General features: G+C 32.9%; 2 protein-coding genes across 2 annotated transcripts; one reads left to right on the forward strand and one right to left on the reverse strand.

Annotated features, from left to right (window-relative positions):
• Positions 1–7844: 7844 nt before the first annotated feature.
• Positions 7845–12484, reverse strand: LOC116024588 (HD domain-containing protein 2). The gene is made up of 8 exons (XM_031265511.1): positions 12071–12484; positions 11487–11611; positions 10601–10638; positions 10049–10159; positions 9867–9946; positions 9460–9496; positions 8515–8556; positions 7845–8410 (listed from the first exon to the last, which is right to left on the reverse strand). Exons 1-8 carry the CDS (start codon positions 12374–12376, stop codon positions 8325–8327), a joined length of 825 nt encoding a protein of 274 aa, XP_031121371.1. The 5' UTR covers positions 12377–12484; the 3' UTR covers positions 7845–8324.
• A 925-nt stretch (positions 12485–13409) lies between these two features.
• On the forward strand, positions 13410–14627 carry LOC116024246 (putative F-box protein At5g62660). Its single transcript, XM_031265135.1, has one exon. The coding sequence runs from the start codon at positions 13410–13412 to the stop codon at positions 14625–14627; it is 1218 nt and encodes a 405-aa protein (XP_031120995.1).
• The last annotated feature ends 875 nt before the right edge of the window (positions 14628–15502 follow it).

Here is a 15502-nt window from a genome sequence, read left to right on the forward strand (position 1 = left end):
TGCAGACAAATGAGTAAATGACAACCGCGCAAATACACTCATTCTTGATGTAATATCATTACATTCTTTTTTATTTTTATCATTTCTTTGTCTGAACACTATATAGCTCATACCGACCTTTCTTAAAAAATGAGAGTGCACGATCACTCAGGCCAAACAAGTTGGTTATTACATGTTTTATATGAAGAGAAAAATAATACTCCGTAATAAGTATTGTGAAAATCAGAGTCAAGTTGTTAAATAATTGACTTCTAACTCTAAAGACTAAGGTATCAAGTCGTTTTTAGTTGACCCGATCAGTTAGCGTTCTTTATTTTAATTGACTCGATAATTATAAAGTTTTAAATCTTATTAGTTTGAGCCGATCAATTAGTACTACTTATCTCAAGTGCACTTCTAATTAGCTGTTGCAGATTTTTTTAATAAATTTTTGAATACTATTGACCCTGTTACATGTAGTATCTATCCATATACTTTCTCAACCCATGACCTCCCACTTTAGAGAATCACTTCATGCCGCTTGACCACAAGGCCTTTGGCAAAAAGTAATAATTTATCTTTTCTAAAAAAAGAAGTATTCTAACAATTACACTTTTATATTTTAAAAGTATAGTCTTAATAATTTTGAAAAATTACCAAAAGAAAATACAAAACGTATAAATGCGTAAATAAATAAAAGTATGCGCAAAGTAGACGCAACTGCAGAAAGCATTTAATACAAGTCTGGTCACTAGGTCAGCACCATTTATATCATATTTTCTTTATTATTATTATTATTATTATTATTATTATTATTATTATAGGATTTAGAATACCATCAGAGTCTTTAAAAAAGTGAAAATTGAGAATTCAATCTAAATTAATTTTTAATTTATAGGACAGTTCACCACCGCTTTTCGAATATGCAGTCTGAGTAAAACCCGCATTAGCAAAGGAACCATAATGACGTAAATCAACTTAAGTTGATCATAGCTGGCAAGCTCAAATTAAGACCAATCCACTAGACTGAGGTTGTCCAATTAAAATTAATCTTTTTTTTTTGAAAACCAATTAAAATTAATCTGAACTTTACATTAAAAAATAAAATAAATTATTCAATTATACAGTGCTATATACTGCCAAAAAACAAACGGTCACGGGACTATCAATTACTGTTTTAAAATATGGTATAGATTAACAGTTAGTATTTAAGTGATTAATTAGTAGTTGGAGTTTTCAAAAAAAAAAAATTAGTAGTTGGAAATTATAATTTATACTTTATGTCGACTAATTTTTTTTAATAATACTAATATTTTCACAGAATTGATTTGTTATAATATATTAAGAATATTTGAATCGATATATAATTATATAAATTATAACATCAAATAATATATAGTACAATTGAAGATATATGTTTTTGATCGATTATGTTTCCTGATATTATCCTTGTTAGTATATGATATTATTTCTTTGATCGAGCAAGATACAGAACCTCAAAAAAAATATAAAATTATTTTCTCATCAAACCTGACACTCTTTAAGTTGGGAAAAATTAAAACAATCATCTACCAAAACATGATGAATCTCCGAAAGGAGAAGAAATAACCAAGATCATCAAACCCTAACACATGTTCAAATACACAATTGGTTAACCAAACAGTTTTTTTTTAAAGCCACAATATATCCTGAAGGGACAAAGTACTGACTTTGTTTATTTTTTCGTATGAAATGAGATTTTGAACTTCCAACCTCTTTTAAAGGATGAGTATAAATAGTAACTCACGTTAACTAAACTGTTTTCCAAATGGAGGATTTGCTAATAAGTAACCTATCCAATTTTACTTATAGTATCGTTACGTATGTTAAACCCACTAATCACTTAATCAGTTGGAGACGATGTAATTATGAGTCTAGGATTCAGTGGTCCTACTTCAATAATTTGCTAATCACCTTTCCCTTTTTTCCTTTTTTAATTTTGACAACAACAAAAAAAGGTAACCATAATTACGAAATTACAAATAAATCTGACGCATAGTGTACAAATCTAGCAACATCCAGCTTTTTTTCCGCTACTTTTATCTAATTATTATTATCATTAATTTTTAATTTTTAATTAGCATATTAAAAAATTAAAAATCAACTTTGATTTCGTCAAAGACTCAAAGGGTTCCACATGAACTTTTAGTATCGTAATCTACGAGACTACGACCTTGTCGGTCCATTTGAATTATTCTATTCCTTCGGCTATTTTGAATTTTTAAAAAAAATCAATTATCGAGTGTAGGGTTAAGATTGGATAAGAATTAGATATCCATTTATAGGATGATCAAATATTATAAATTAATAAAAATATTTAGTGACATTTTTATAATTACGACAGAAACATCTAATAGTGTATTCACTATTCAGGATCTATGATACTCATATGTATGAACTCTTAGTTTTTTTGAAAGAAAATGTATGAACTCTTAGTTATATGTGAATATATTATCAAACATTTTCAAATGTTATGTCGTAATTACAAAAATACTACTACATTTATTATAGAAGAATGAATGATATTAGTTCACACGTTCCTACGTGACTATTGGTTCTCATTTGAACCTTATTCGTTAAGTGCATATACATACATACATATATACATATATACATATATATATATATATATATATATATATATATTTATTTATTTATTTATTTATTTATTCTCACTATAATTTATGAAACTATAAACATTTAATGCCTATGACTAATTAAACGCCCAACCACCTAATTAGTGATCCAAATGCGAAAGCATTATATAATGGCTAGACCGTTTGAATTATTGGTGTTTTTTTGTTTGCTCCCGAATTATTGGTGTTATTAATAAAACTATTTGTTTTTGTTGTAATTATAATAATAATAATAATAATAATAACTATTATTATTATTATTATTAATTGGAATAATTTTTTTGTATATTATCTTTAAATTGGATTTTTTTTCTCTATCTTCTGTTTTTCACTTTTCTCTGTTCACTAAGGACAATAATGGGGTTTAGGCCCCATTGTTTCACCTTTTTTGCCATGCTTGTCTTAGAAGAGAGAGATGGGTCCTAAGCATTTTGTAACGTTTGCTTCATACTTCATATTATATCAAATAATATATCAAACTCTCTAGATAGAACTCATCATACAAGATTTTTCTAATATGATTTATCTCTTTTGCTTAATTTGTACACTTATTATACAAGAATTGAGTTTACCTCGTATACACTAATAATAATAATAATAATAATAATAATAGGAAATGTAAATATTAAAATGCTATAAGCTTTTGTTTGGTTCAAGGGAATACAATGTCGTTTTAGAAAATATATTGTATTTATTGATTGAGAAGTTGTCTATTTTTTTTTTTTTTTAGAGAAATGAAAACAAAGAATATGTTTACTAGGTAGTATTTACATTTGAAAAATAGAAAGCACATAATGAAATTGTTTTTACAAAATATAGAAAATGAAATTAGATATGCGAAGTAAATACAACAAGAGATTTTAATTTTTGATTTTTAGTTCATTGTTTGTCATATTCATGAAAATCTCTTACTTCCTTTTTTCTTTTTTAATTTATTAAGTTATGCGAGAGTTTTAAGAATGATATAATACTTCAAAACATTTTTCATGACCCAAAGTTCCAATTTCCAAACAATTCAATATCAACGCATCCAAATATTTTTAAAAGTTTATATTTTTGGGGTTAATATTCATAAATATTATGAGTTATATTTGTATTATATTTGATTGAACTACTTGACTTGGGTTATGCATGGATCAACTAAATTCACATAAAATATAAAGAGTAAAATGGTAAACGAGGAGAATTGCAGTAATAGTGAATGGATTAATGTAAGAATATTATAAGAAGGTTGTGATAAGAGAACATGAGTTGTCTAAATTAAGACATACGCTATTTATATAAGAAGAAGAATCCAACTAATTTAGCTAAGTCCGTGGTGAGTCACAAGACTGGGTCAAAGCTAGCATGGTGGGTCGCGGGGTTGGGCCAAACCCGGTTGTCTCAACCCCAGAGACAGGCTCCGAGGCGGAATGGCGATCACCCTGGGCCGACCGCCTGCGGAAGCCATGCCCCTGACCCAGGACTTGGGCCTCGGGTCCCCGCTCTCGGGTAGTCTCATCCAGGTCCCTTGTTCCCCTGGCCTCATCCAGGTCCCCGCTCTTAGTGTTGTTTTTCTCACATGTATATTTGTTTTAGGCACGCAATAATTTGTTTTCATGAAAGGAAACATTTATGTCCATGTCGTGACGAAATATATCAAAATGGTACCAAACAAGAAATATGAAATTGGTAAGTAATGCAAGAAACTTAGGAATAGTGAAGAATCGGAAATGAGGCACAAGTTGTCGGTGGCTATATATGTCAGCCAGCACTCACCACTTTGGCCTGGCCTGCCCTGTCAACTTTAGAATAATAATAATAATAATAATAATAATAATAATAATAATAATAATAATAGTAAAGTCCGTCCAAACGCACCATCTCTGCCTCAAAACACGTGCTGCGACAGAGTGTACATTATGCACTGATCCGCACAAGTTGTGAATATCATATCGTCACTATTATTCACACGCATTACGCATACATACATATCTATAAAATAAATAAATAAATCAATGATAATAAAACAAGAGTTGGTAGGGCATATTCATTGATGGAGTTTTTGAAAGAGGTTTTTTTTTTTTTTTTTTTTTTTTTTTTTTTTTTTTTTNATATATATATATATATATATATATATATATATTTATTTATTTATTTATTTATTTATTCTCACTATAATTTATGAAACTATAAACATTTAATGCCTATGACTAATTAAACGCCCAACCACCTAATTAGTGATCCAAATGCGAAAGCATTATATAATGGCTAGACCGTTTGAATTATTGGTGTTTTTTTGTTTGCTCCCGAATTATTGGTGTTATTAATAAAACTATTTGTTTTTGTTGTAATTATAATAATAATAATAATAATAATAACTATTATTATTATTATTATTAATTGGAATAATTTTTTTGTATATTATCTTTAAATTGGATTTTTTTTCTCTATCTTCTGTTTTTCACTTTTCTCTGTTCACTAAGGACAATAATGGGGTTTAGGCCCCATTGTTTCACCTTTTTTGCCATGCTTGTCTTAGAAGAGAGAGATGGGTCCTAAGCATTTTGTAACGTTTGCTTCATACTTCATATTATATCAAATAATATATCAAACTCTCTAGATAGAACTCATCATACAAGATTTTTCTAATATGATTTATCTCTTTTGCTTAATTTGTACACTTATTATACAAGAATTGAGTTTACCTCGTATACACTAATAATAATAATAATAATAATAATAATAGGAAATGTAAATATTAAAATGCTATAAGCTTTTGTTTGGTTCAAGGGAATACAATGTCGTTTTAGAAAATATATTGTATTTATTGATTGAGAAGTTGTCTATTTTTTTTTTTTTTTAGAGAAATGAAAACAAAGAATATGTTTACTAGGTAGTATTTACATTTGAAAAATAGAAAGCACATAATGAAATTGTTTTTACAAAATATAGAAAATGAAATTAGATATGCGAAGTAAATACAACAAGAGATTTTAATTTTTGATTTTTAGTTCATTGTTTGTCATATTCATGAAAATCTCTTACTTCCTTTTTTCTTTTTTAATTTATTAAGTTATGCGAGAGTTTTAAGAATGATATAATACTTCAAAACATTTTTCATGACCCAAAGTTCCAATTTCCAAACAATTCAATATCAACGCATCCAAATATTTTTAAAAGTTTATATTTTTGGGGTTAATATTCATAAATATTATGAGTTATATTTGTATTATATTTGATTGAACTACTTGACTTGGGTTATGCATGGATCAACTAAATTCACATAAAATATAAAGAGTAAAATGGTAAACGAGGAGAATTGCAGTAATAGTGAATGGATTAATGTAAGAATATTATAAGAAGGTTGTGATAAGAGAACATGAGTTGTCTAAATTAAGACATACGCTATTTATATAAGAAGAAGAATCCAACTAATTTAGCTAAGTCCGTGGTGAGTCACAAGACTGGGTCAAAGCTAGCATGGTGGGTCGCGGGGTTGGGCCAAACCCGGTTGTCTCAACCCCAGAGACAGGCTCCGAGGCGGAATGGCGATCACCCTGGGCCGACCGCCTGCGGAAGCCATGCCCCTGACCCAGGACTTGGGCCTCGGGTCCCCGCTCTCGGGTAGTCTCATCCAGGTCCCTTGTTCCCCTGGCCTCATCCAGGTCCCCGCTCTTAGTGTTGTTTTTCTCACATGTATATTTGTTTTAGGCACGCAATAATTTGTTTTCATGAAAGGAAACATTTATGTCCATGTCGTGACGAAATATATCAAAATGGTACCAAACAAGAAATATGAAATTGGTAAGTAATGCAAGAAACTTAGGAATAGTGAAGAATCGGAAATGAGGCACAAGTTGTCGGTGGCTATATATGTCAGCCAGCACTCACCACTTTGGCCTGGCCTGCCCTGTCAACTTTAGAATAATAATAATAATAATAATAATAATAATAATAATAATAATAATAATAGTAAAGTCCGTCCAAACGCACCATCTCTGCCTCAAAACACGTGCTGCGACAGAGTGTACATTATGCACTGATCCGCACAAGTTGTGAATATCATATCGTCACTATTATTCACACGCATTACGCATACATACATATCTATAAAATAAATAAATAAATCAATGATAATAAAACAAGAGTTGGTAGGGCATATTCATTGATGGAGTTTTTGAAAGAGGTTTTTTTTTTTTTTTTTTTTTTTTTTTTTTTTTTTTTAAATAAAATAAAAATTGTAAGGCTAGTCAACTGGTAATTATTCCTCACTCGAAAGATACATGTGGTTGGTTGTTCCCATTGCAAAGTGTGCGTGTTTTTTTTTTCCATCTTACTATACACTTCGATCCCTTTCATCTATACAAGCAAAAATTCATTCAAAAGCTTTAATAATTACGAAATAGTTTTGACAATTTTAATTTATAGACTTATTCAAAAAAGACTTACTAAAAAAGACTAATAATTTAAAACTATAAATTACAATTTTATCACTATAATAACTATTAGACTCCACATGCACAATATAAAGATGCCCAAGTGATTGACTTTAAAGGTTGGTGAAGACTCCTTTTAAAAATTAGAAAGTCAACAATGTCCATGTAAGCAATTGATGAACTGCTTTCTTTTTTCAATTTGAAATCTATCATTAACGATACAAACATCAATAAAAACTCTTTGCCTCGAAATAGAAAGGGGTCAAATGAGTGAAACATATGGAGTTCACGAGTTTATTCTTGTTAACAACATCAGGATTGAATTTATTACAAATAAAATTGTTAACGAACCAAACACCAGCAAACAAAGGTTGTTCGTGTTTGTTTGTTAAGCTTTTGAAATCCTCCTCGTGTTCATTTGTTAAACGTTCTATAGTGTTCGTTAATGCTAGCAAACGTGTTCATTATACATTCACAAACGCTAAACAAACAAACAGATAAACACGTTCATTATCATAATTTGTTTGTGAACAAGAAATAGTCTATGTTCCCGAACAATAACCAAACAAACAAGATAACGACTATACAAAATTAGGCTAAATTAAAATAGTATCTTAAAATTTAAAAGATTAAAATAAATCACTTAATTGAATCTTACCATGAACCATCTTAAACAAGCACTAAACGATCATGTTTGTGAACATTATTAATAATGAACACTAAACAAACCTATTCATAAACAATATTAAATGAACACTAATAAACGCCAAAATACTAAAATCAAAACACTGAAACATAGAAGAAAGAACAATGAAATATCCTTAAAGTCAGCACTATTTTTGATCAACCAAGAAGCTGGCAAGAACAAATGTAATCAGAACACTTCACTAAGCACTTTGAGGGTCCTGCCATTCTATTTAAGTTGATGTTAAGTAAAGCATACATCAAAGTCTTCTACATTCGTTCGATTGCAACTTCCCGTTGTTGCAAATCATGAATTTTCTAGTAGTGTTTCAAGACGAAAGTATAGGATGTCGCTAATCATGTTGATATCTTTTTTGATTAGATTTTGAGTTATATTTTCTTACTGTTCTACTCGAGCAAACATGTCAAAGGTTAAAGAGAAGAATCGGGTGGTTCATATGGGAGTCAACACCCGAAAGAAAGGAAGGTTTTGTCCATACAATGGTACGGTGAGAAGAATTGTAGAGGTCCGATCAGAACTCGAATGAACAATGGAGGCATGGAAGGATCAGTTCTGCCTTTTGGCCAATCTCGCATTTCTCCTAGAATGGATCTCCGCTGCCCAGCTTTTCCCGAGTTCAGTTTGGATTTTTCCTGCATGTCAATTCAAATATAAGGTAAATAACCAGTTATAGCACGTTCACAGCACATATGACTGCAAACAGCCAAACACGGAGCATCAAAAAAGACTCAATCACCTGCAGTCGAGAGGAAGAATTCGTCGAGTACTTTCCCGTGTTCTGTGAAGACATTTTAACACAAGAACGTAAATGTCAAGTCAGCAAAGCGAACAAGGACAGTCAAACTGCCATTATCTTTCAGGATAAATACTAAGAGACGAGCACAGATTAATATAAACGGTTCGGATTGAACAATAAACATAAGAGATATTGCCATATTGGACTTTAGAGACCATGACAATACTAATATGATTACATGGCATCTTCCACAAGATAGAAATGCATAGTGGGGCACATCGAATAAATGCAGAAGCGTCTTTTAGGAAATATTTTTCCAGTACCCTTTTCTTCTCAAGATGTTGAAATAACAATCGAAGATAATACAGAATTGTTTACTGTTTATCTTTGCTTTAAACAGCAGCATTTTAAGATTTCCTAAAAAAATTTCCCACCACTGAGTTAAGAATTTATAGGGAACAAGTCACAAATAAATTGGACGGTAGGAGAGTGGAACAGAAAATCTTTACGTTAAAGTGTGTTCAAAACATGTATCATGCCACGACATGTCAATTTAAGACACATGTCCAACATAGATACATGTCCTCCAAAGTGTCAGTAGCCGCTACCCAAAGGTACGTTCTGGGTGAAGCTCGCCTTGTGATCCTAGCCAACAAAGGACCACAAGGAGGTAAACCAGGCAACAAGCCTAGTTTGCCCATAGCTAACCGACTCAAACCAAGAAGGCCAATAGACAGCTCCCATAGGGAGTCAAACTTGGAACCTTGTGGTTATCAAGGCAACTGTCCGACCAACTCAGCCACGGGTTGCCCCCCAAGAAGATACATTTTGAGTATATAAAATGTTGTTAAAGCACAGCAATAGTTCAAACAACGCAATAAAATTTAGTGGTAACCTAGTTCAACAGTGAAAAATTAAAGCTAGTTTGTTGAAGTTGAGAATTACCCGCTTCATACTCCAGAGCCTGCAGAATCAATTCAACCTGGAGAAGTATGAAAGTGTTAAAATTTTCATTGATGCAAGAATGCCAATGAAACATGAACTAGAACAAGCAAACTCCTATTATAATTTTGCACACCAAAAAATGGGACAAAACAAATATAAACAGAGATACAGAAGATTAAAAAATTACTTAAGGGGAAACTGAAGGACGGGAATGATAACGCATTGTTGTTGTTGGGTGGGGGTTAAGAGGAGGATGCCCATTAAAATGGTCAAATATAGGAAACTAATGACACTTGGTCAATTTAAAGATGAAAATGATAAAATGCAATCTTTTATTGCCCCTAATATATGTGAATCTTCGCGTAAGACAGTCTTGACACGAGCAGATGATGAAAGTGATTGCATACCTTGTCAAAATCTTTTACAAGATTGGCCTCCAAGGAAGCATTGTTTTCATACTCTGCCCAAAGTTCCTGGATCTCTTCAGCTGGAAACAATATACAGAGAGATGCAAAACTTTATAAGCAGAAAATAACGTTTATTGGTCATTCTCTGTGGAGAAAAGAGAAGGTTTAGCCATTTATGTTACCTCTCATTCCTCCACCAAGAATTTCGCACATTTCATTCAGTGCAGCTTTCTCTCTTCTGCTTTTTTCTTCCTTAGGCACGCCATCAGATGGAGTAATATCTCCAACAATTGCTATAGAAATTATAAATGGATATCAACTCAAAACTGTGTAAAAAATTAAAAACTATTGTAGAAAGGGAAAATTTGAAAGCATATACTTTTGTTAGATATACACATTTTCCATTTTAAGGTGAAATTATTAGAAAATCCTGTAAAGCATAATGAAGGATGAAGCCATGATTAGGCTAGATGATCATCCGATATGTAAGAACTATATTGTTATAAGACCACATGGAATAAATAGTTTATCTCCAGATCTCAGCTTTGCCAAAAGTCTCTATAATGCACCCTTGATCATTTATTTTCATGACAAGACATCATAGAATAATATTAATGCTTGTTTTTTTTTTTTTTTTTTTTTTTNTTTTTTTTTTTTTTTTTTTTTTTTTGCAAACAATATTAATGCTTGTTAAACATAGAAAATTGAAATATTGGAGAAAGGAGAAGAAATACCTTCTGCAATATCGTGAACAATGGCTATTTTAATACACCTGTTACATAAATTAAGAAACAAAACAACTACCATTACTTCAATCAATATACAAGAATTAATCAAGAGAAAACTAACAAGGAAACTATTAACTTATGGGAGTTTTGAGTTCGAAAATATAAATGAGTTCTTTCATTCAACAATCACCAAGGACTTTCTTAAGTGCACATCATCTTGGCAATACTATCGCAATTTTAAAGATGCATCCAAATAGACATTACAAGATGAGAAAACAGTAATATCCAACTATTAGCATCACAATACTCAAGATGTATGAGTATGTTGAAAACTGTACACACTATACTATATAAGATGTGTGAACACCGATCTAACTCAAATTTTAAAAAGCTGCAAATTCAAGTATGTAGCTATAGGCTTCTTCCCTATAAGCAGCAAAATTGGAAAAGCGAAGATATATGAAAGGTGAAACTGCCTTTCAAGTTTGTAAATACTTTGTTCTTGATGCTCTTGTTCAATAATAATACCGTAAACATCCAAAGATTTTGGAGCTGGATGAACGTGTTTGAAACAGGTATTAGGTAAAACATTTACAGTAAAGTGAGGGCACTGAAGAATTTGATGCTTATTCATTTTACAGCATTTCATTAGAGCAAAGCATTGATACTTTTGCATATACAATTACGCATAACTCTGATGTTTTGACACTTTATTGCCCTTGAAATGAAAGTTAAGAAATGTAAGGTGACTAACACTTCAATCCAATCCTACCCTTTTCCTTTCATTAGCCACAACTGATAGGGTACCAACATACTGTCATATTCATAAGCTATAAGCTTAAAGAGAAACGATCAGAACCTTCATTAATATAATCAAGTCGAAGAGTCCAACCTTTCCCTATTGACTCCAGGAAGATCACCAGCAATCAGAGCCATCACGGCCATTCGATACATGTGATCAGCGATGGATTCGGGGCCTCTGATCCCATGATTTATCCATCCCTTCCGTTTTGTAGTCTACAAAATGGGAGTGCACCGAGGGGACGAATTGTGTTAAATTCATTTCTCATCACTAAGCAAACAAATTTGAAAACACTTTTAGTCAAATCAATTTTATTTTACTTTTTTTTTTTCATATGATAAGTAATGCCAAGCATCTGATGATTAGCCACACAACAGAGACTTCTGATTTTTCTTGTTCAACAACCAAGAATCAAGATGATCAACCTATGCTTCACATTCATCTGAACACCACCTTCCTTATACCTTGATTCCTTCTGTCAATTCATATCTTTTAACAAGCTAAAGTTCTCTGAATAAAATCCCCTCAAATCTCCTCCCATTTCCACAGCCTTTCTACCCATTAATATTTTAATTAAGTTCATACACATACCCTACAAAGCCCAACTAGATGATTCCCAAAAAAAAGGAGCAAAAATGTTATCCGAAAGAACAAAATTCCCAGGGTATATATACCTTTAGACTATGGCAAAGCGTGAGAAAATCAATGGCATTAGAAGGGGAAGACGAAGCTCCGGCGCCGCTGCAATCATGACTCAACGAGGCGGGGCTTCTGGACCCAGATCCATTCGGGCCGGCCTTGACGGAATCGGAATCGGGCATTTGGGAACGAAGCGAAACGGGCCTGCGCCTGGCGTTTGGAGAGCGGGAGTTGAAAAAGAAAGAAACTTGTTTCCGGGAAATCGGGCAATGGGTGAGCGCGTAGGAAGAATGCGACGGCGGCGATATGGAAAGAGAAGCGAAACTCTGCTTAGCAGCCATGGTTGCTCAGAGCGGGTTTGATTTGTTGTGATTTCTTGATTTGTTGTCCGATTGCAAGACTTCAGGTGGAAAGGGAGAGTTCGCCGAGGGGGTTGGTGATGCTTCCGAAAGACACGTGGGCTATGTTTTGGGATCTTCGTTTGGTATTAATATTATTTTTTTTTTAATTTTATTTTCACTTTAGATATTTTAGGATAATCTAAGCAATGGACTAATTGGTCTAATGGTCTACTTTGTAGTGACTTGAGCCATGAGAATTGAGAAGTCAATCTAACGAGGTCATCTTTGATAACTTAACTTGGGAGATCTTAATTCAATGGAGTTATAAAGGAATTGAGATTAACCCAATGTGGTAGCTCATGTGGCAAGTGAGCTCTAATAATAATGATATGATAGATATGGGTGTATGATAATAATGATGCAGTTAAAAACTAACGGTGTTATAACGGTGTAAGGGTAGTTTTGTATAACAAAAATGTAGTAGGGACAATTTTGTCTAATAACATTGAAGTGTACAACATTTAAAGTAAAATGTACAAATTTTTTAGCATATAGAAAGAGAGACATAAATCAATATAACCTTGATTGAGACTTATTAAATTTAGATATATATACAAACAAGATTGATATCTATGTATTAAGGTGTTAGGGTTTGAGATCCATCGCCGAGTCTCCGCCGTAGCCCACTCGAAATCCGATCGGAAGCAACCGACCGTCGCCGCCTCGCCGGTGAATCCGCAACGCAAATCCTTGTCGATCGTTCGCTTTTAACTTACAAAACCCTAATTTGCATTCTTGATCGAATTTTCAGAAGATCAAAAACATTCAACAACATCCAATAGGATTAGAACCACGACTCTGTCTTCTGTTTGTGAGACAGAAACCTAAAAGATAGATTTATAATAGGATTAGGACTACGACTTTGTGTGTCAACTTCTGTAAGTCTATATAAACATCAAAATCTATTGTCGACCCAAAAACCTGAAATCTCCATTCTTGATTAAATTTGCAGAAGATCAAACTTCAAAGACAGATGAATAACCCTTCAACTTCTTCTTCTTCTACTTCCATAACCTCTCTTCCACAAGAGATTCTTCTCAAAATTCTCACTGGTCTTCCTGCAAAATCCGCAGTGCGATTCAGATGCACCTCCAAATTCTTCTATTCCTTCATACCTGAGCCAAGCTTCGCGTTCAAAATCCTCGTCTCTCTCCCTTCCAAACCACCCTCTGAATTAAATTTATACTCCGTGAGTTACCGTGAAGACAGCCATGGAAACAACCTCCAAGCCGACACTGCCCAACGTTTGGATGTACCAGGTTTAGTAAGTTCCGCAGATGACAAGATGTGTCTGCTCAGCCTCGAATCGAGAGACGACGCCGTCTTCGACCTTAGTACCGGAAGGCGTATTTGTCTGCCAAGGATTGGCCGGCCGGGAGGCCGTTCGGCGTTGTCTATCACCTCCTGTGTCTGGTCTAATACGTCCTTGGGGTTTGACTTGGTTTCGGAAAGGTACAAGGTTTTCAAGTCCGCCATGTACTATGATTATGATTTCAGGCGGATGTTGAATCAGTTGTGGATTTTAACTGTGGGAGTGGATAAGTCATGGAGGGAGATAGACTCTACCATTCGGGGATACATTACCACGGCTGCTGTCCACATTCATGGGATTATGTATTTGATTCGTGAACCAATTGCAGAACATTTGACTGGATTCTCTCTGCCGTTTAGACATTTATTTCATTCCTTGAGTACTAAACCAAAGATAGTTACAATAGATGTTGCGACGGAGCGTTTTATCAAGTCCATACCATTCCCATTCGAATATTACTCCCCGCAGCACCATCAGGAGTGGCGGGCATGGATGAAGTTGAATGGTCACTTAGCTTTCATTAACATTCTTAGCCCTCAAAGGGCAGATGGAGTCCTCACACCCTGGCCCGATAGTATAGATATATGGAGATTGGAGAGGTCAATGGAGTTTGAGAAGCAAACAGTGGTTCTGCCCTTGGAGGAGAGGGAGGTGATTGGAGAAGCTACTTCCATGAAGTTTACTGCGAATAGTATGGGAGAGATTGTGTTCTTGATTCAAAGTAAGAAGGTGATGTCTCCTTTAGTTTTAGTTTATTCATTTGGAAGAGATGTTTGGAGAAGGTTTGAGATACATGGAGTTTGTAATTATTCATTTTCTTTCCTGGATACAAGAAGTATTGTGCATGTGGAGGATGAGATTGCAACTTTTTTGGAATGAAGAATTTTGGTTTTATTTGTTTCAGGGATGTAGTTAAGCTCAGCTCCATGATTATTTAATTTATCTTGATAATTTGAAGGCTAGATTTTATAATTTATATATCTTAATGTTATGATAAAGTTATATTATTGTTTTGTGTGTTATTTAATTTGCTATGTATGAATTTTACCATCCACTGCAATGAATCATTGTGCACATAATTTTTATTTATTTAATTCATGTCATGTAAGTCTGATGAATGCAAAATGAGTTATGGAAATTACGACCACCCTATGTGCTAGGAGTATGCGTTTATGCATGTGCATGTGGAAGACAAGTATGGAGAAAATGTGGACTTAATAATTATGTAAATGATGTTGAAAATTCGAGAAGCTTTGTGCATATTATCAAAGAGTAAATTTTTTCAGAATGAATTAGAAGATGGAGTAGTTAAGCTTCAATGAATTTTACCAAAGAGAAAGCATATTATTTTTGAATGAATTAGAAGAAAGAGTTAAGCTTCCCTGCATGTTACCAAAGAGAAAGTAATATATTATTAAGAGTGGTAAAATTACAACCAAATATATAGAATAGAAAAGGCCAAAAGGATTTTATTTGAGAGTGGTAAAAGATGTCATTTATTTAAAATAATAAGGATAAAGATGTAAAAAGTTAAGAAACTACTAGTATATTTTTGAAAAGTTACTTAAACTAGTTTTTCAAAATAAACTATATTATTTTAAACTATTGACTTATTTTGGGAACATTACCAATCCAAGTTTATAGCTTAGTTTGGGAACAAAACAAAGTATATAGTTTATTTTTGGAACATTGGTTATGTTTGGCAAACTTAGCTGAAAAGTTAGCTGAAAGCTAAAAAGCTATAAACTCGAAAT

This window comes from Ipomoea triloba, chromosome 7 (genome assembly GCF_003576645.1).
Source record: "Ipomoea triloba cultivar NCNSP0323 chromosome 7, ASM357664v1".
NCBI lineage: Eukaryota > Viridiplantae > Streptophyta > Magnoliopsida > Solanales > Convolvulaceae > Ipomoea > Ipomoea triloba.